The sequence below is a fragment of the Pectinophora gossypiella genome, chromosome 18, assembly GCF_024362695.1.
Source record: "Pectinophora gossypiella chromosome 18, ilPecGoss1.1, whole genome shotgun sequence".
Lineage (NCBI taxonomy): Eukaryota > Metazoa > Arthropoda > Insecta > Lepidoptera > Gelechiidae > Pectinophora > Pectinophora gossypiella.
In genome coordinates, this window is record NC_065421.1 from 11,152,594 (window position 1) to 11,175,804 (window position 23,211).

The following is a 23,211-nucleotide window of genomic DNA, read 5'->3' on the forward strand; positions in this document are numbered from 1 at the left end:
CTTCCAATATTTGACACCTAGTCACTTCCTAATAGGCACAGCTTCTATGAGCTTTCCTGAACGTGAACTTTCAAGTGTACATATAAACAGATTAAAATTCTGGCAGTCGTTAACCAAAATTAAACAGGACTTTTGGAAGGTCTGGTCAGGTGATTATCTCACACAATTACAGAGCAGACCCAAATGGCAGCAGGTTAACACTAATTTAAAAGAAGGTGATCTTGTCATTGTTAGAAATGATAACACTGCTCCAATGTCATGGCCTATGGCCAGAATTGTAAGGATAGTCCCCGGACCAGACCAATTGGTTAGAGTCGCTGAAATAAAAATGTCAAATAATAAAACATATCTTAGATCTTTAAGAAAACTAAGTCCATTGCCTATAAATTAAAAAATAAATTAGTGCTTAAAAATAAAACAAAGTGTGTAAAAATAAAATTGTAAAGGATTTCTTAAATAATTTTATAGTATATTCATAACTTACTAAAACAAAATGTTTTTAGTTTATAGAATGGAAATTATATTTAAGTTTAATAACATTAAGAAATATTAAGATATAACTTAAAATTGCTTTTTACTAAACTAACTTGTTAAAAAGAAAAATAATTCTATTACAAAATATTAAAGATATTTATATTTCAAGTTCATTTATAAATAAAAGGAATACTTACTTACTTACCTTAGAGATTACTTACCTTATATAAAAGTAGAGTCTTTATTTTCTTCAGTTCAAAATGTAAACTTCTAAACTACTTAGCTTTTAAGAAACTTTGTTTTTGTTAGATGTTGTCACTGGCCCTGGCCCAACTATGTTTAATAAATAATTATTAACATAAAAATAATTAGTAATTTTTAAGTCATGCTCAATGACAACACCTATATTTTTTTATTACTATGGTAACATTGTACGTCATTTCCTTCTAATTTTTCTACTCCATTTTTTTGCTGTAACGGTTGCAAGTAATTCTTTTAAAATAAACCAAAAGTGCTCAATTTCAAACTGGTTTTTATTCCAACAGATACAACTTGAATGGATACATAATAATATTTATTACTTATACTTACTATGAAAACAAAGTAGTTTACAAAAACATATATTAAAAGCGTGTGTGTGTGTGCAGTGTATCTACAAATACATGAAAGAAATACAATAATACTTACAAAACAATACATATAAAACGATGAAATAAACAAATAAATAAAGTTAGAAATGTTAGAATGTGTTTCAAGTTAGTGTGCGTGCGGATTTGAACGAAAGAACGTAGCCGTAGGCAGTATACGTTGCAACCCAAACTGGTTTGGCCGGAGTAAAAAAAGAAAAACTACCGTTAGCGGGCTTACTACGTCAACATTTTTATCAAACGCATTACGTCAGTTTCAACCGCCACTGCCGTCCGAGTGCAACGTTCATTACGTAATCAGCTTGTACAAAAACCCGTCGCGAATGTTTTTCTTGTGGATTTAAAAGTGCTGGGAATAAAAAATATAATTAATTGATTGATAATAAAAAACATTTAACGAATCAGTGACCATAATAACAATAAAAAATAACAAATAACCCCCAATGAATAGACTAGACGCATATTTGTGTACCGCCTACTAGTGTATTTTCAATGAGTAGCTGTGTGCCTGTTAGAGCTATATTGCCGTCGCATCCGCGTCGCAAGTTAGACTCCGCCATCGTGTCGTATCTGGACCACAGAGGTAGGTTTGACTGATTATTTGACTGATTATTAAGAACTCTTTTGTACTCGCAGAAGATGTTGCTTGAAATGAAGTTTAAAATTATTGATGGTTTTCAGACTACGAATTGGTGGCGGCAGATCGTTCCAACACTTGGATGCGGCGAACCGAAAACTTCCGCGAAAGGCAACAGTACGATGGCGCGGCACTGCTAGTGAGTAGATCGTCGAGCGTGTTTGATATGACTGAACGTCACGGGACCACACCAGTTTTTTAGCAAGATAGGATGGTATACTATATTTTACAACTCCGAATAGAAGCGTAGCGAGATGCAGATGTCTTCGAGCATTCATTTTCACAATATTTGCATTATTTAAGAACGGCGTAACGTGCGTGCGGGGAGGTATTTTAAAGCAAAATCTTGCACACGCATTTTGCACCCTCTGAATCAACTTCCGTGACCGTGCAAGGAGCCGAGGACCGTAAACGACATCCATATAATTGAATTTGGACAGAACAAGGGAATCGCAGAGCTTTATACGAGTGCCAGTATTGATGAACTGTCTAATTAGATATAAGGTTTTGAGCCGATAGAAGCAATTAGCAGCTGTATTAACTATGTATTTTTCAAATCTCAATTCCTCATCCATAAGAAGACCAAGGTTTCGTGCTTCTGTAACCCGCTCCACTGTTTCGCCCCTGATGTTCACATTCACTCCGTAACTTGATATTCTGCTTATCTGCTGTTTTGACCCTAATATCATATATTTGGTTTTACTTCCGTTGAGAACTAGTGAATTTTTCTCAGACCAGGAAGTAATACGCTCAAGATCATTATTCAATTTGGCCACAGCTAAATGTGTCTCACTTGGTTTGCATGAAATGTAAACTTGTAAATCGTCGGCATATATATGATACTTGCAATCATGGATGTGTGTTACTACATCGGCACTATATATAATAAAAAGCAGTGGGCCCAGTATAGATCCTTGTGGGACCCCACGAGTAACGGTTTTCGTTTGGGAAACCTGAGATTCCCCCCTCTCATTTTGCATTTCAACAAATTGGCTCCGATAGGCAAAATAACTATTAAACCATTTGATGGCAGATGCGCTAAACCCGTAATAATGTAACTTTGCTAAAAGTAAGGGTACGTCTATGCAATCGAATGCCCGGGAAAAATCGAGAAGCGCCAATATCGTACCCTGCCCTACGTCCTGAGCAGCCAAAATGTCATCAACCACGTTCAAAAGAGCAGTTGTTGTGCTGTGAGATTTCCTAAATCCGGACTGTAATACAGGGAGTATTTCATTCTGTTCCAAATAGGTTCTCATCTGCTTGGCAACGATCTTTTCCAAAATTTTCGATAGGCACGGCAAAATACTTATTGGGCGAAGATCCTTTAAAGTAGCTGGACAAGATTTTTTCGGCAGCGGTTTGACAATTGCGCTCTGCCATATGCGGGGAAAGGTACAAGTCTCGATAGATTTGTTTATAAGAGAGGTGATTACAGGCGCAGTATGGGAGAGTGTTAGTATTAGCATATCTAAGGAGATACCGTCTATGCCGATGGCGTTAGAACTAAGGAAGTTAATTTCCTTCAGCACTTCATCCTCTGAAACCCTGCCCAGCACGAAAGTTGTAGTGACCTTACATTGATCGCGAAAGAAGCATAAATTTGAGAATGGCACATTTCCAGCACTAGGAACGTCCAAGAAGTGATCGTTTATAACATCAGGATCGTTAAATATATTTGATGGTACTTCTAATTGTGGTTTGATTCTGACATTTTTCTTTATATGAGACCAGAGTGTGCGAGGATCATTACAGTTTCTATTGACGTAGTGGTCGTAATAAGCCTGTTTTTCACTGGTCAGAGCCTTTTCCACTAAGTGCTTTAAATCCTTATAATACTCCTTATGGGAATCTAAACCAGTTATACGTGCTCGCTTGTGAGCATCATCACGTTTTTTCATCATAATTTTGATATTATAAGTTATCCAAGGATACTGCTGATGCTTTACTGTGAACGTCTCCAATGGGGCATGCAGATCAAAAAGGGCAAGTAAAGCATTATTAAACATTAAAACCAAGTCATCCACATCTGAAACTGCCGCAATTTTACTCCACTCCACCAACTCTAGATGTTCCCTAAACGTGTCCCTGTCTATGTCCCGCAGTCCCCGGCGGGTGACCTTCACAGGAGATGGTTTAAACTTGGGAATATTCAATAAACAAGTAACGAACGCATGCTTACCAAGATCGGGTATATAATCTACAGTTGTAGTGCAACCTCGTATATCCGTACATACTACGTCTATAATAGTTTGACTATACGAAGTGAAATGCGTGAAATCTGTTACCAATTGTGTAAGTTTAAAGCAAGTCAAAAAGTCATTGAGCTTTTTTACCTCCGGATTTAATGTGTCCACGACGTTAATATTAAAATCGCCCAACAATATGACATTACTGCACCAAGCAAACGCTTCCAGAGACGATGAAAGGGCATCCATAAGTGAGTCGACAGTTACCCAATCGGGTCTATAGGCCGTGCCTATCACCAACTTACAACCACAGATAGTAACTGCTAGCCACATTTGCTCAACCGGTGGAGTTGGTGGGTGGGCCAGCACGCGCACGGCGATACCGCGCCGGATGTAATATCCGACACCGCCACCGCGTAGGAAGCGCCCGGGCGGGCGCGGTATGTGCCGTAGCCGGTATCCCGGCACGGCGGGCGCGCGCCCCTCCTGACCGTCGTGTAACCAAGTCTCGTTAATAGCTAACACATCCACATTATGGCGATCCATCGCCACGAGAAATTCGTCATGTTTTGTCCCCAACGAACCCGCATTAAATAACCCAACTTTGAAATTGCGCAAATTATTGAATTATATAAGAATAAAATATTATTGAATTGTATTTACCTAAGTTCCATAAATTTATTGCATTGTGTTGTATCAGAATTGCTAAGTTATGATTATATGAGCATGGATGTATATGTGTGAGTATGTATATATCCTTAAGTAAAAGGGCCATGTAAATATATATGAAATAATGTGATAAAATGTTAGAGTACGAATGTTGCGTTGTGAATGTTATAATGTAGTTTATGTAAGGTGAACTTATATGCGATGTAATATTGTTATTTTGTTTATATACTTTATTATTATAATATACCATATATACACACATATTAATAACGGCTTGCACGATCCACCACTGATGACCAAGCCACACGGCAGATAACAACAATATAAACAAACGATAGAAAACAAACAGACAATAGATACAAGCTACAGTGATACGTATAGATACATTCAAATCAGACCGAGTTATTGCCCTCGACTGCTGCGGGGGCGGGACAAACTTGAGTCGGACCAAAAACCCTATCAAGATCTTTTTCGGATCTAATCCGGTTAGCCGGGGCTCCCTGGTCTCGGCGGGTGAAAATTTTGCCATCTCGTGTCCAAACGTACCGCCAATTAGTGGAACCCGCCAACTTACGAGCGCGGCCGAACAGCAAGCGGTTGTTCTTGGTTAGGCGCTCGTTTACATAGAAACGTCTAGGTTCGGCGCGTAGTCCTATCCCCTCTGTAGTGACGGTGCGGCGCACGCGCGCCTCGCGCAGGAACCGGTCGCGTGTGGTGCGGCGAGCGAGCCGCACGGCGATGTTGCGCGGACGAGGGACGCCCTCGCTCCCCGCGCGCACTCCGCCTACACGCACACAGCTGACCATATCGCGCTCGTCGACGGTCACTCCGAGCTTCGCGGCGCACGCCGCAACGAGGTGGGCGACATTCTCTCCACTCTCCTCGGGAATGCCGGAGATCTCGATGTCGTTCAGGAGAAGCTCCTGGTCGCGATCATCGAGATCTTGCTTCAGTTGCGCGACCGTCGACTCCAACGCGCTGATGAGCCCACCTTGGGCACCGTCCCCCCTGACACTCGCAGTCCGCTCCACTGCGTCGACCCTTTCCTCCAGCCTACTGAGCCGTGCGTCACAGGAGGACACCATGGCACGCAGGTCCTGCATGTCCTGGCGGAACGCGCGGATCTCCTCCCGAGTCTGCCTCATCTCCTCACGGAGCTCTTCCCGGTTCTGCCGCATCTCTTCGCGAAACTTTCGCATTTCCGCAGACAGGACGGCCTCCGGCTCTTTGTACTCGACAGTGATGTCGAGCGCTGTTGTGTTGAGCGAGGCAGCGACCTCACGCGCGTCACCAAGCTCGATGCTGGCTGGCTGGGTGGCAGCCGAAGACTCGGACATTGAGTCGTCCAATAAATAGGCGATACCTACACCGCGTATGGGCGTGCTATTATCATTTTTCGTAGGCATTCTGGATCTACAGCTCGGGCAACGCCAAGATTCGTGTATTTGTGTGTCCCTAGGTACATTGACACACGACCTATGGCTTGCCCCTTTGCAACCAGGACACACGATGCCGTCTGGTAGGGACATGAATTTACAGCACGCACTGCACTTCACCGGCATAGTTGTAATAGCTCGACCGTTTATTATTAAGTACAAAAGTTCACAACAAACCTAACAGGTGGCGGTAGTGTGATGTAAATATTCGCACAATATTTGTAGTGTCACTTTGTAGGTTGGAAGATTAGACAGGCAGTCGCTTCTGTAAAAAACCGGCCCTGTCAAATGTTCAGGTTAGGTAAGCGGACCCTGTGAAAAACGTAATAATGCTAAGGAGACGATGACTTATTGTAGATTTGCCGCAGATGGCATTAACTACTTGGCCGTATGATCTGGTACCCTCGTTATCCCCTTACGGTTCACTATATCTATCTTACGGTGCTTATATCACAGTGTACCTGTAAGTTGCCTTTGGCGACTTATATATAAATACTTATAATTGCGAAGGCGTGTTTTTTTTTTTAATTGGCTATTGTGTAATAGAATGGACAGTATACTGCAGAAGGGAACAAATTGTCACGCTTACATGTCACCAGGCTATTTATATCCCCTCGGGGCAAACTGGCCAGTGATTGAATGCAATTCCACTAAATACCATAACTAAACCTACCAAGTCATTTCATAGTGGTCGGAATATTGCGCTACATCTAGCTCATTTTTCCCGTAAGTAACATTGTACAATATCATATACTTATTTATTTTCTAAATCAGCTGATCAGTATGCCATAATATTTGCCATCTTCCTATGAAGCTTGTTTACCGACACCCGCGACCCCTGATGCCTCGAATTAGACGCAGGGCTGAGCCCGACCGCTAATTAGGACGAGATCGTGTTAATATCCACTCAGCGCGAGGGTTGATATAGAAGGGTAAAAGTACCTCTCAATTTCCAACACCTGTTTCTGTCATATCGGTTTTGAACGAAGTCACTCAACCACCAAACTGACATGAAATAAACGCGGCAATCTGGAAAAAAGTGCCTCCACAAAACGTCCCCACGATTTCTCATCGTATGTCATCCAAATGTTCAGTGAAGCGTGTAGATACTGGTGCAGTTATTATAGACGTTATGTAAATCGTTGTGGCAGCCCTGTCGGAGGTTGTATAGAGCGGCGCGCGGCGAGCGGGCGGCGGGGGGCGCGGCTGCGCACGCAGGCCGGGTGCGGCGGCGGTGCGCGCGGCGCGGCAGTCCGGCCGCCCCCTGCGCTCACTCCGGTTCCGGCGCCGCCGGGGCTCCGCTCGGATGCCGCTGCCGGTCGCCGACTGCGATGGTCCACGCCGGGCCGGCGCCGCGCGCTCCTTCTCGCGCGATGTTCGCCGCCGCTGAGGCAAAACCTCGTCGCGCCGTTTCGCCGCTCGGAATCCCCAAGTCCCCCTCGTTCCACTCTGGGCTCGACCTCGTCGCGAACCAGACTACCAAGCGCTCGGAGAGCGTCTCGGACGTCGCGCGTGCGTTCCGCTTCGCCCTCTTCGGCGACGGCATGGAGGGCCAGGGCCCGCCGCCGCAGAAGGCGCCGTCACCGCCGGGTGCGCGCAGCCCGCCGCCCGCGCCGCCGACCGCCTCCGACCGCGCTCAGCTCTCCAACGACAAGGAGAGCCTCATGGTGCAGCTGCCGCTGCTCAAAGGTTCGTCACCACCGAGCACCTGCCGCCGACACCGTTTCCACAACGGACGCTCACCTTGATAACCCCGCTCGAGAAACAACATCTATGTTTACAATCAGCCGTTTACTGCTTTCCGATATCCGGCTGCGAAATCACCGTATCTATTTCTAGCGATCGGCACGCGATAAACTTTAATGGGCGCCGGTAGTTTCGGATATGGTAATGAAGGCTATTCGGAGTCATTATCGCGCGGTGACGTCTGTGGCGTCGTATGCCACACGCCGCCCACTGATCGTCACCGGCAACCTTGAAGAGGCACACGCTGTCCCGAAACAATGCGGCTGAAACGATTCATTACGGACATGCTCGTACGTCGCCGCGGGACGGCTGTGTACCTAATGGCGAAATCGCTGCAGAAATATATCGACCCATCGGTCAGCGGCCGGCGAGTCGTGCCATGGAAATGGTATGCGGCGTCCTCGCGCCCTGCACCACGTTTCCCAATGACATTATTCATGCAACCCCATATCTAGGTTGAGGGCTAAAAGCACACTAACTGCATTCATTAGGTTCTTTACAATCGATCGTCGACAACCCCTTAAATGTTTTAAACGGTTTTGTTTGCAAACTAATCACAGTCGCTGCGGACGCGTTGTTTCGTTGTCACGGAAAATTAAATCATATTTCTGATAAACCAACAAGACGTTCCGTTGTCAGTGTAAATCCTGTTTACCATAAAGTTTAAATGACGATGTTTTGCTTCATTTAAATCGTTTCGTCCAAGGTTATTCTTTTTGTTTACGATGTGGTATATTATGATAAACCGGTAGCCAACTTAGCAAGAACCGTACAATGTTTGTGTTCTTATTTCGCCACACAATGTTCTATATTTACTTGTAGGTACGGTCACGAGCATTAATATGTATATGTCACCGTAAAATTATATACATATTAATGCTCGTGACCGTACCTACAAGTAAAAATAGAACATTGTGTGGCGAAATAAGAACACAAACATTGTACGGTTAATCTAACGTTATTTACAATTTTACGGTGACATATACACTTTGGTACCATTTCACATTAACTTTTTTGACAAATTGAACTGTAAGTCTCATTAAATGTCAAATATGTTAGTGCGACAGAGTCCTAAAGTGGGTACATTATATTGCTCACTGTACATAAGCTACGTTATAGCCACGCCTAGGATGGTAAATACGTGCTAATTTATTAACTGGATTAGCTTACCTAGCAACCTAATCGTGATATGCACCGTGTAAACATGGTAGGACTTACATGTACTTACCTAATTAATTTTGCCGCTTAATATTGCCAATATCAAGTCATTAAAAGTGATATTAGTGTATATATTAGCAACGCCTAAAAACTATCTTCATATTATCGATTTCCCGATAAAAATTTTCTTCGATTGACATTACAACTCGGAGAGAAGTCGTCAGGAGCGCGGCATTTAGCAGCATGTGTTGTGTGAACGAATACTATTGGGCACAGGCCTCCCCTCAATCAACTGGAGGGGGTATGGAGCATACTCCACCACGTTGCTCCACTGCGGATTGGTGGATGTGTTTTTACAACTGATAGCCGGGACCAACGGCTTAACGTGCCCTCCGAAGCACGGAATCATCTTACTTTCGAACAATCAGGTGATTCAAGCCTGAAAAGTCCTTACCAAACAAAGTTATTTATTTATTTATTTTAAAGTACAGTCTCACAATGTGATTTTGACAATGTCCCCATCGGGAATCGAACCCGGACCTCCAGATCGTGAGCTAACGCTCTAACCACTAGACCATGGAGGCAACGAACGAATACTATGGTCGAAAATATTTTGTAAAATTTTGATTTAAACAATTATTGGTGCTGATTACAGTACATCTATTTTTATTTTAAGCTATACCTGTCATTTTCTTATCCGCCGAAAAGGAAAATTAGTCACTGATTACGCTGTTCGGCTGTGGGATGATAAAGACCATAGAATTCCATAAACCAATAGCTATCTTTGTTTTTTTCTCATACTCATACTCAGGCACGCAGTTTTCACCATGAAGTTTTTCTTCACAGTAAATACCGTAAGTGTTTAACAGCTGCAAATTATAAGCAAAAACGTTGATGTATGAAGCCTCGCAGTCGTATAATGGACACATAATTATATCCTGCTGATGTGATCAAGACACAAAGCGTTAATTATTGCACGAGTTTTTATTTTTAGCTGTGAACATGAGAATCTGATGAAAAACTTCCTATTGTACGCGTATCACTTGAGCCGATACTTTCATGTTGTATAACTCTCCGTAAAATATTAGTTTTCGTCATTCTCTTATAATCTCTTCTTCTTATCGTGTGGGTTGTGAGGTGGAATACCAAGCTGATCAACCCTGGTGTCAGGGTAATTATTGAGCCGCCAAATAAATTTAATAAAGAGAAAATATAAAAGAAGATAAATATAATATGCACGTTCGGTGCATATATTAGTCTGACACATGTAATGAAAAATGTTTTTTGTTTTTGTTTATCATCCCCAGCATGGCACACGCACGCACAAACATACGCACGCACACACACACACACACGCACACCAGAAAATCTGAATCATATTAGTTAGATATGATTAGGTACGCAACTACATTATACATATTACTTCATTATTCTTCCGGACAAATAACTATGTTTCCAGGCATCAGAGGAAAATGTAAAATGCCTCATATCTCACATTTTAACGACTATTTTCGTACAACAAACACTTTTTAATGGTTCTGGTGTGTGCATTTTATACGGCATATGACATAATCGAACGGTGTTACTGTAAATTTTCAACATGGCATTAAACAATTAGCTACATTTTGAGCTTTTCCATCACCTAACATAAACTCTACTGTTGCCGAAGAGTCGATAGTTAAGACTATCGATTGCTGAACTTGAAAATTATCAATACTATCGATAGTACTATAATTAATTTAGATCAATAGTGGCCCCGATTCCTGCAGACATATCCTAATTTTATTTTAACTTATACCTGTCATTTTCTTATCCGCCGAAAACGAAAGGGACGGATGATTGACAACTGTTAATTTTAAAATGAATGAATGATCCGGGCGAATAGAATAGGCGTCTCGCTCGTATGCAACACGTTTGACGTGTGCTATCTACTTATGGCCAATATAAGATTTTGGAGGGTTTTTTAAATTTCTGTCTAAAATTGACGTGTGTTCCATAAATTTGCCTGCCGATTACCCGTCCCTTTCTTTTACAGCGGATAAAAAAATAACAGGTATGACTTAAAATAAAATTAGGTGGCGTGTGTTGGAATCGGCACCACTATCGTTACCCACCAATACTATCGATACTGTCGATAGTATTGCTTCTGAGTATTGCAATGATTTAGCGATACTATCGATAGTCATTATCATCATCAGCCCATTAACGTCCCCACTGCTGGGGCACGGGCCTTCCCTATGGATGGATAGGGAGATCGGGCCTTAAACCATCACGCGGCCCCAGTGCGGATTGATGGTTATTAACGACTGCTAATGCAGCCGGGACCAACGGCTTAACGTGCCTTCCAATGCACGGAGGAGCTCGAGATGTAAACTTTTGTTTTGTGGTCACCCATCCTATGACCGGCCTTTGCGAAAGTTGCTTAACTTCAACAATCGCAGACCGAGCGCGTTTACCGCTGCACCACCGAGCTCCTCCTGCGCCACCGAGCTCCTCACTATCGATAGTACTGTGTGTAATACTATTGGTTTTTTTTTTAATATCGATAGACAATCGATAGTGGTCTATTGACGTCTATCACACTTATAAAGCCTGACTGCGGAAAAATCGCGCTCTAAAAAGTATGAAACAAGAAAATATTTCTCTGAAATTCTTCCGGTATTTAGGTGATGGCCGTGCTCGTATGTCGTGGAAGCAAACTTTTAGGACAGATTGATATTATAACTTTTGATATTAGTGACGGTATATTTTCTGTATTAGGCACGTCATATTAGTTCTTGAGGAAGTTTAAGACATATTTATTATATTAACTTCGGGCATGTTTCACGTGGAACACGTGTTTGTGGTGATGTTTCCAGTCGGAAGAACGCTTGACTTTCACCGTGAGGTCCAGGTTCAAATCCTAACACGGACCTAAACCAATGATTTTCGAATTTGTTTACGAATTCATGTTTGGATCTTAAATGTTTCGGTACAAAATTTAAGACAACAGGCCTGAGTGTGCCCAGCTGAGCGCGAACCTCGGTTCAGGGCGTCGTCTGAGAGGAAGAATATTTGAAAGAATGAATCGACCCTAGTGGGTCGATAGCAATAAGCGCTGAATGAGGGAAATCGTCGACCACGCTGGACCTTGTGAATACGGGATAACGCTAGGGAAATGATGATGTTTCACATGGATAGTGAGGAATAAAATTGGCATAATTTATGTCATAACATAACAAATACTTTATCGCACACACATGAAATACAACTCAAATAGAAAGAGTATAGTCATGAGCAATATCATGTACCCACTTTAGAACCCTGTCGCACTATCATATTTGACATTTAATGAGACTTACGGTTTAATTTGTCAAAAAAGTTAATGTGACATGGTTTCAAAATGTATACCTATTAATACTCGTGACCGTACAATAGTCCGCCTTTTTGTTAAGTCGCAATCTCTTCCAGGAAACTTTTACCTCTTTTTCTTTTATGTATTTATATATTTGTAAAACCCCCACGTTTCTAAACCACGTGCTTTCGCCCACAGATGCGCCGGCGGCCGAACGTGAGCAACTGTTCGTCCAGAAATTACGACAATGCTGCTTGCTGTTCGACTTCGCCGACGAGCCTCTGTCCGACCTCAAATGGAAGGAGGTGAAGCGCGCCGCGCTGCTGGAAATGGTCGACTACGTCACCTCGCAGCGCGGCGTCATCACCGAGGCTATATACCCGGAAGCGGTCAATATGGTGAGTGATTATCAATCTCTCTTGTCTGCCAGAAATACATGTTGCTCTATATCTACTACTCGTGGCAAATGATAACAACAATAAAGCAATACTTCTGTTTTTTTTTAATACTCAATTATTTATTGCGTTCCATGTAGTACGGTCACGAGCATTAATATGTATACACTTTGATACCATGTCAAATTAACTTTTTTGACAAATTGAACTGTAAGTCTCACTAAAATGTCAAATATGTTAGTGCGACAGAGTCCTAAAGTGGGTACATCATATTGCTTATGACTATACAATGTCACGAGCCTCAAATTTTGCATGGGGGTTCCTTTAGACGTAGGTGCTCACTAAGACGGGCTTTAACCCCTAACGGGTAAAAGGGAGTAGCAAAGTTTGTATGAGACTTTGACATTTTTAAAGTTAAAATCGTCGATTTTGCACAAAGGTTTCTTAAGTGACATAAGTGAGGTCTAAATAAAGTAAAGGGTTAAAATAGGAATTCTATTGTATAGAATAGGGTAGGTACCTACTTTCCAAGGGCGGAGATATTAATAGTACGTACAACTTACTGTGAGACTAGAACTCCACGCGCATGAAATCGCGGGCGGACCGTTTTACACAGACGCACATTTTCAATTTGTAAATTGACGTTATCGTACACGCGCATCTGTGTGTGTGACGTCTGACGCCATACGATTGAAGACTAAAGTAAAACCGAGGGGGGTGAGGTAAACCTAGCTTAGCCGTTGGTGGGGAGCGGAGAGTGGCCATTCTATACATAGTATTATTCCTTATTCTATGCCGCTAGTACACAATAAATCTAATAATGATGATGATGAACATGTAAAATAACATTCGGAATGAATTGGTATAACGTGACCTTTTTAACCCCCCAGAGCTACGGATTTTCAGTTTGTTTACATTTTTAGAGTACCGAACCTTTTTCTTGGAAACATGTTTAGGTATCAAGTTGAAATTAACATGTAATACTCATGTCTGCGGACCTTGAAACCGTATAAAAATCAATGCAATCCAAAGATATGACTTCTGTGCGAGTCCGACTCGCACTTGACCGGTTTTTTTTTATTAATCATGGAATCTCCCTCCCACAGTTCGCAATAAACCTATTCCGGACACTGCCTCCGTCGTCCAACCCCAACGGCGCAGAGTTCGACCCGGAGGAGGACGAGCCCACTCTAGAAGCAGCATGGCCGCACCTACAGCTGGTCTATGAACTGTTCCTGCGACTGCTGGAGTCGCCAGACTTCCAGCCCAACATTGCCAAGAAGTATATTGACCAGAAGTTTGTCTTACAGGTCAGTTGGTTTCTTTAACATGGGGATTCTTATATACTTGTATATTTATGCTAGAGGAATTATATTCTTCTGACGTAAGACACACACACACACACACATATATATTATACACATTCATAGAGCTATGGGCAAAATTAGATATTTATTTTTACTTTACTTTGAAAATCTTTAGATTGCACCTACTTAATTATGTGTTTTCTTTATAGAAGTCATACTTGTTATATTACTTTTCTTAACTCACAAACTGTACCTACCCCTTGGGAATTGCGAGACATTCGCGCCACAAATATCCTAGGATTACTTAATGGGAAGTCTCGGCCACCATGCAACTAAAATTTGTGAAATAAAGAATTTTTTTTTAAGATAAAATCACGCCTGTATCCCTGAAGGGGTAGGAAAAGGTGTAGGTACAGTATATACACCCACTTCTCCTAAGCCATATTTACATTTTAAACAAACAAAAGTGTTTTCATTTTCGCCGAATAGGAAAATGACAGGTATAACTTAAAATAAACATAGATGGTGTGTACAGTCATGAGCAATATAATGTACCCACTTTACGACTCTGTCGCACTAACATATTTGACATTTAGTGGGACTTACAGTTCAATTTGTCAAAAAAGTTAATGTGACATGGTACCAAAGTGTATACATATTAATGCCCGTGACCGTACTGGAATCAGCACCAATATTTTAAAAACATTATAAAAAAAAAAAAATTATAAATTATTAATTTTATAACAAGACGACAATTGTGTTGTCTTATCTGCCAGTCGTAGTGCCCTTACCAAATCCATATTGATACTATAATACTTATTACTGTATTTTTATAACACCACATTTTATTCGAACACATATTCGAAAACATTTCTTATTCCCTGTAGTACGAAGGAAAAACTACAATGACATGGAAATATCCATAATCGCGTGTCGATAAAACCAACCAGTCAAAAATCATAAACCGATTCTTAAGAACCGGGTCACAGTGGTGTTGTGTCGATCGTCGTGGGGCCTGTCAACCCCTCCGCGGGCCGGGTCAAGGCGGTACCCGGTTTCACCCGGTTTCCGGGTAACAGCACGAAACTCCTGAGTTCTGCTTTCAAATGACGGATAATTCAATTTCCTATGGGTAAAGCGAACATCAGGATTGGTTTTAGAGACGGCGTATGGAGAGTAATGGCTCGGGCCTATTTGAGCTGTGTTTGAGTGTATTGATTCGAAATTTGAACATAGATGATGTGTATGTATTTTCACAAGTGTTTTTGTATGTAAACGAGAATCTATTGTCTTTACTATCTTACGTGATAATGTCACCATAATTATGAAACAAACAGAACAAAGTAAATAATAACTCTGAAATATATACGTGTTTATACCTTATCAACAACATTTTACATAATAATTATAAGTAATTGAGTTAGAGATTACTATTTATTTATTGAGAATTAACGGCCTGGGTGGTCCAGTCTGAGAATTGGGTTTACGATCCGGAGGACCCGGGTTCGAATCCCGGTGGGGACATAATCACAAAAATCACCCGACACTATTTACTTAGTTGATGAGGTCAGTCATTGACCTCACAATATACGCAGTAAAAGAAGAGCAATAGGGTAGTTTCCAACTAGTCAAATCATTTACTTTTTACTAAACGTCAAAACGAAATTACTAGAAAAATGTGACAAAATGTCGCACTTATTATTTCATTTTTCTTTATTAAAATTCATAAATAGGTTAAATAGAAAAAAGAAAACGTTTTTAGTCACTAACTTGTAGATATGCTTTTTATTTAGTAATCAGAATTTCATAATTTATCTTTGACCTAGGACACACGGAACACTTACGTAAATATACATAATTATATATACTATATCGCAATTTTTATCTATCCTAACCTAAATGTTTATTGGATAAAGCTTGTAAATCTAGTGCTGTCAGCTTAGCGCTTCTAGGTTTAGTAGTTCCTTAGTTTTATGGTCGACTGCGACATAATTGCTAGAGTCGTAAAGTTGAAGTCAATTTTCGGCGTGGGTCGGAATAACGGATGAACAGTTGCATATATGAAACTATATACTTATATAAAACGCGATAGGCCACTGACTGACTCACTCGTCACTATATCTTAGAAACTACAAGTGCTAGGACTCTCAAACTATGCATAAGGGTTCCTTTTAGGACGTAGGTGCTCACTGAGACGGGATTTTACAAAATTCAACCCCTAAGGGGGTAAAAAGGGATGGTAAAGTTTGTATGAAACCTAGTTTTAATAAAAAGGAATATATCTGAATGTATCTCCATGAAATGGGAGCAATGGTCTGGTGAAGGTCGCGGGAAGCCGCTGGATGCGGGCAGCGCAGGACCGATCGTCGTGGAGATCCTTGGGGGAGGCCTATGCCCAGCAGTGGGCGTCGTACGACTGATGATGATGATGATGGTCACAATGACGGACGACGAAATGACGGTAGATGATTCCGTGCTTCGGAGGGCACGTTAAGCCGTTGGTCCCGGCTATTAACCGTAAAAACACCTCCACCAACCCGCATTGGAGCAGCGTGGTGGAGTAGGCTCCATACCCCCTCCGGTTGATTGAGGGGAGGCCTGTGCCCAGCAGTGGGACGTATATAGGCAGTTTATGTTATGTTATGTATGACGGTCACAATGGCGGATGTATGTTGAAAATTAACGTAATAGATAAGATACGGTTATAAGATATTTAGCAAAGGAGTCTACCTTAAATACAATACAATTCCATATATGGAAAAACAAGGCGTCGGCGGGCATTTAATCCTTAAGTTGTGGATATATCACCAATCCGCACTAAACGCTTTGCCTCTTCCTTTTTGATACAAACAGCGAAGGTTTGAAACTGTCTGCCGTCCCAGGTTTTTCCAATTCGTTATAATTGGGACTCTTCAAGGCTAGAGTGAATAGGCATTTGTACACTTAAACACAACATTAAAAACAATTACAAAAGCGACAAGAGAAGCACAATCGGTAGCCTTATTGCTAAGTAGAAATTTCTTCCAGTCAATTTGAAGTGTGTAGTAACCTTAAATATATCTCACAAAAACATAAACAGCCTATATACGTCCCACCGCTAGGCACAGGCCTCTCCTCGATCAACCGGAGGGGGTATAGAGTATACTCCACCACGCTGCTCCATTGTGGTTTGGTGGAGGTGTTGTTAAGCCTAATAGCCTCGTCTACACAAGGTCTTACCTAACTTGAATATTTGACAGCTCCGGTTTTTTACAGAAGTGGGTGCCTGTCTGGCCATTCAATCCGCGAACGGGAAACCTGTGTGGGGAACTCCAACTGGACGTATATAGGTTGTTTGTGTTTATGTTTTCTATGTATGAATTTAACCCCTCACCGCCTCTTCAAACCTTTAGCAGTTAAATCATTTTGTACCTGCGTCACGTCAAGCCACAACGACCCTTGAACGGGGCCGGGTACTCGCGGTATCCTCCCGGGACACACGTTGAGCGGAGCTTAGAGGACGACGTGTAATCACAGTACGATAGAGGGCTCAATATTATGTAGGTCAAATGATTAGGCGACACAGCAACCTAATTACATACGTTCACGCTTGTAACATCTAATAGGTTGGGCAGAGACGCAAGTAATCCGAAAACGACTTCCAGGATCTTCAGTTACGTCGTCTTAAGTGATGAATCGCATAGTGATGTCACAATACTATCCACTGAAAAAGTATTAAGCAAAATTGTTTAGAAAACAGAAGTGACTATATCTAAATATATAAAAGGAGAAACTGACTGACTGACATATCAACGCACAGCCTAAACGGCAGCGGTGAAATTTGGCATGCAGGTACCTTAGTTAAATTATAGCTTAGTTGCAACAGGATATTGCAAAATTCCCACGGAAACGGGAGTTAGCGGGAAGAAACATTTGTAAAAAATCGAAACCGCGTAAGATAAATGTTTTCAATCTAGCATGCATGCATACCTTAGTAAATATAAAGTTTAGTTATGGCTGTATTTTGAAAAATGGGAGTTGGCGGGAACAAAAATTGTATGAAATCTAAACTGCATAAATTAGATGCTTGAAATTTGATATGCACTCCCACACACACAAAGATCTCTCTTTTATAACACGCCACGCGGACGAAGTCGCGGGCAAAAGCTAGTAACTTTATATTCCTAAGTAACATAACTGTTTTAGCAGACAGTTCGCGCTCCCGTACTCCTTAATACCTTACGGCCATTTAGACAACATAGAAAGCTAGCGGGGTGGTGGGGGGGGATATGTCCGTTTTAAACGTAGTATTATTCTTTATGCTATACTTTTAATTCAATAAGAAACCCAAGAGGTCAATTTTGAGTACTTCACTACATAGTATAAAATAAAGACGCTTTTTCTGTCCCTATATCCCTATGTACGCTTAAATCTTTAAAACTACGCAACGGAATTTGATGCGGTTTTTTTTTTCATTGTTAGATTGATTCAAGAGGAAGGTTTATATGTATAATAACATCCATGAAATAGTGGAGAAACACTGTTATTTTTGAGGTTTTTATTTAATGTGATATCGTAAATATTTTTTTTCTCAGCATTGCACCCGAACGAAGCTGAGGCGGGTCGCTAGTGTATGATAAATTACAATATTCCGTGCTCAAGCCAAACACGTGGCGAATACATATTATTTTTACCTATTTTGAAAGAATACAGAACCCGTGTAGAACTGTTGCGTAATTATTAAGTAGGAAGTGTGGCTTGGCCGCGAATTTGTTTATTTAACACGCCATAGTTCGAGTTTTTATACAAATTGACAAACACGAGTACTGTGTGATGATACCAAACATCTTCTCTGTGACTTACTTGTAGACACGAGTGTTGAACAATGAACAACTACAAAACAAAGACTTAGCAACCCATTGCCCAGGCGGGGTATTGCCCAAAGCACCAGGAACTCTATGAGGGACCTCGCGGTCCAGGTATGAGGGCCATATTCCCAATCGATAACTGATATTTATTAAAGATAAATGTTTTTATGTTGTTTTAAGTTTACGCGGTTATTATCATAATTAAAACACATAATAACGAGTTCTTACCGCGTTTAAAGCATATCTCTACTTTAAACGCAGTAAGAACCCGTTATTATGTGTTTTAATAATGTTTTTACGTATTTTTAAGAAATGAATATTATTATTTCGTCCTTTAATATTATCAATTAGTAATAGTATTACGTATATACTACTACGTATATACTACTACTACACTATTTATTATATTACTGTATTATTATATACTATTTTTCCCTAAAAAGTATCTTGAAGAATGCTACACCGACAAGAGCGTGGCTCTTAAATTAGTGATGATGAGAAGTTAACAGTTTTTTTATTTCAAATTAATTAATAGTTAGGTAAATAAATCGTCTTGTTTTATTTTGCCCGTGTTAACAAAATATTTGTTTGTCTAAAACATAGGGCCGTCATTATTCTAATTTTATACAATATATTCCGTAAAGGCGACCATTACAGCCGACGTATTTAGACGGCGTGTTAGCAACAGCACTCTTATAGGTAAATAAACTACAACCCGTCATAATATTGATAAATGATTATTTTCCATGTTGGCAACATGAAAGCCAACATGTGAACACAAGAAACTTCATACCTCCATACATTATTGAGGAGGCGACCGCCGCCCTTGACCGTGTCACGTCACCTTCAGCTGTAAATAATTGATACTAACGCGCGATTTATGTCTTTTTGATTTGTTTGCCTTCTAGTAAGCCGTGGTGGCCCAGTCGTACAACGCTTGACTCTCACTGTGAAGTCCAAGGTTCATATCCTCTGACCTAAACATATGTATTTCGAATTTATGTTTGGATCATAAATGATTATCATTGCTTAACGGTGAAGGAAAACATCTTAAAGAATCCAAAAAAATGCACTTTCAAAGGCATGCATTAATATACAGGGCGTTCGTTTATATTGTAACGAAAACTTTGAGGGATGATTCAGGCGAGATGTACTAAGTACCCACACCACACCGAGCTTTCTGTTAGACCAACGTAAAATGAGCCGGGTTGCCGTCTCAGATGGCCGAGCCAACTGTGTTAGTGAAAACTGCACTTAAGATCAATTAAAAACGGGGTTCGAACCCGCGCTCGTCGTTGGAGAAGGAAGCCGGCGAAGCACAGGGCCATGATTACAGTTAGTCGCGATACAACGTGAAATATGGCGTGCTAAGTCCCTGCACTAGAATAAGGAATAATACTACTTGTAGAACGGCAACACTAGGCTCCCCACCAGCGTCTGAGCTAGGTTTACCTCACCCCCCTCGGACACTTTAGACTTGAATCGTATGGCGTCAGACGTCACACACACAGACGCTCGTGTATGATAACGTCAATGTGTGTTGTGTGTGCAAAACGAGGTTGTTTGTATGAAGTGTCCGGGGTGTGCCCCTGCTTCATCCCGCTATCGACCCTCTAGGGTCGATTAATTCTTTCAAATATTTTTCCTCTCAGACGACGCCCTGAGCCGAGGTTCGCGCCCAACTGGGCACCCTCAGGCCTGTTGTCTTAAACGTTGTACCGGGTAAGAGCCTTCAGCGCTCCCCATTTGTCCGGCCAAGTAGTTAATGCCATCTGCGGCAAATCTACAATAAGCCCTGCTTCAAAATAAAAAGTGAACCTCGTGAAATATCCTTCGAAACCGTAGCGTGATGATAAATTGTTTGTCAATTACCATTGCCACATTCTATTCAGACTAATGGTGGCCAATTCGGCGCACCCACCGCCGTAAACATAATGAATGACGCGAAATCATAAGGATACTAGCATACAAGTTTATTGTTTGATGGTGATTTGGATAATTGCATTATGTAGAGCCCATATGGATCTGTGTTAAGTATAAAGTTGGCGCATGTGACCATTGATATACTACTACCGTAGATTGCACCTCAGCGCTCAAAAAGTGGGACGCAAAGTTACTGTTAATATAGCGACGTGGACAGTACTTTATAGCGATGGGTCGTTATCGGTTTTTGAGATAACGTAACGTAAGCGTTATGTGATTTCCAATAACTAGTTTCTTAACTAGTGATTTTTATAACTAGTTATTTTCACAACGTTCTGAAGCAAACGTGATAATTGTAACGTAAAATCGTTTGGTTAGGTAGCAGTATAACTTAATTCTTCTTCACGCACACGTATCGTGTATCGATACTATTGTAAAACCAGTGATTTTGCGTGAGTAGTGAAAGTAGCCAAACATCGACGCTATGCCTTAAACATAAGAGTGAATTCGATTTAACTTTATGGCGTTGTGATTAAAAGAGTTATTGAAGACTGATGCCTATTTCGATCGTTTAAATGGCGTTATGAATATCACTAGTTTTTGTTGTAGTGGAAAACGAGTGATCACTGTTCGAGCTCGTAACTGCATATATAACCAGTTATGGTTAATAACGCCCATCGCTAGTACTTTACCTCAGTGCACGATTAGGCACCGAACTGGCAACACGGGAAAGTGCGTGGTAAAAACTTGCAAAAATAGAAGCTCAAAGTGAAAAAAGAGGGATGGAACATCATATTTCTAATGCTAACATTTCTAGTGCATATTATCATAGTATAAACATTTTAATTTTTGCAGTAAAACCCACCGAAATTATTATTTTAGTTTAAAATACACTAAAACAAGTACTCCCGGTCAATCCGAGTCGCAGTTATTACCCAACCGCGTTACGAAGCACCACGCGCTAATATACGTAATAAGACGATGCGTACTTTCTTAATTTGACACGATTTTATTGAATGTATATACCGCTGTTTACGAATGTATAACTAAATAATGCCAATTTTTCGCCGCATTTTTGTATCAAGCGCTGTATCTACGGTAGTGGCAAATCAATACATGCGAAGCTGCTGGTTGGTTCTTTATTTACTAGAAAAACGAAGTAATAAAGTTCTTCTCAGCAAGCTAGTTTATGTTCATTTATACGAGGCGTAATTATCATCAGATACTCGCTGTGGTCCTGTGGTTTGTCGGCTTGTTTCTCAACCGGGAGCGGCGGCGGCGGTTCGAACCCGGTACCGCACCAATGAGTTAACACTTGACTCGATCATTATAGAGGGGTCGCGGCGATACGGCTCTCCACGTATCACGTTGGCCTTACAGAAAGCTCATTGAGGTGTGGGTACTTAGTTTATCTTACGATGGATGTACCTCTAACTACCCCATTTGGGATATAGTTGTGAGTTTATGTCTAATCCCCTATAATAACTAAATCCAATAAGTGATGTTGATATACCCAAGTGTAGTTTAGCCACGGTTTTATTAATAAGTTAGGATAGATAGATAGATGGGTCGTTCTTCTTTTTTATCGACAATGATCTGTCCTTCGTTCTGCTTCTGATAAGTTATGTTTTAGAATTTTATTTCATGTTTTGATTGTCCAAAAATATAGTTATCTTATTATACTCAAAATACAAGCAAAATACTAATCGGTTCCTCAATTAGTTATTAACGTAGCTTGATCGTTTTTCACAAAATTCTGTAACAGAGTGGTAAATTGAAATGCTGTCTCCGATGAAAAGGGCCACTCTGTCACAATATTTTTTGGAATGCGCCTGCAAAGAAAAGTATGTTACCAAGATAAAGAGAACCACGAAATAGTCCTCTACAGACACATATTTATATGATGTTTTAAAATAATTATTGCCGTTATAATTTTAAAGATGTTAAATCCGATAAATCGAGAAAATGTCTTTTTATTGTCGATAAAAAAGAAGAACGACCCAGATATACTTTACACAGGTTGAACACTATTCATAATAAGATGTCTTCGAAAGGAAAATTGACCTTTCACAAGTTTATTTTTAATAAATACGTAAATAATACAGTGTGAGTTCACTATCTGGAGGTTCCAGGTTCGAATTCCGGTGGGGAGTTCTTATAAAAATCACTTTGTGATCCCTAGTTTGATCAGGACATTGCAGACTGATCACCCGGTTGTCCGAAAGTAAGATAATCCGTGCTTCGTTCGCACTGTTAGGTTGTCGGTCACGATTACTATTTACTTAAGTAATTATGAACCATGTATGACACCAAGGTTGATGAGGTCGATCATTGGTCTGACAACCCGCACGAGAGAAAAGGATGTGTGTTTTGAAATCATCATATGGAAGAGTACAAAATCCGGGAGTTTGCCTCATTATCTCGAAAAAGTGTGTCATGTCTAAAATGA

General features: G+C 40.9%; 1 protein-coding gene across 4 annotated transcripts in view; it reads left to right on the forward strand.

Moving 5' to 3' along the window:
• The window catches only part of LOC126375205 (serine/threonine-protein phosphatase 2A 56 kDa regulatory subunit delta isoform-like), a 115,757-nt gene that overhangs the window by 77,036 nt on the left and 15,510 nt on the right, over positions 1-23,211 (forward strand). For 3 of the 4 annotated variants that reach the window (XM_050022099.1, XM_050022098.1, XM_050022097.1), the window contains 2 exons: positions 12,489-12,688; positions 13,792-13,995. In XM_050022099.1, coding sequence (XP_049878056.1) covers positions 12,489-12,688; positions 13,792-13,995 — 404 coding nt within the window. Of the gene's footprint in view, positions 1-1,803; positions 1,898-12,488; positions 12,689-13,791; positions 13,996-23,211 lie in introns of those variants that run through there. The other variant, XM_050022100.1, reaches the window with a different exon arrangement.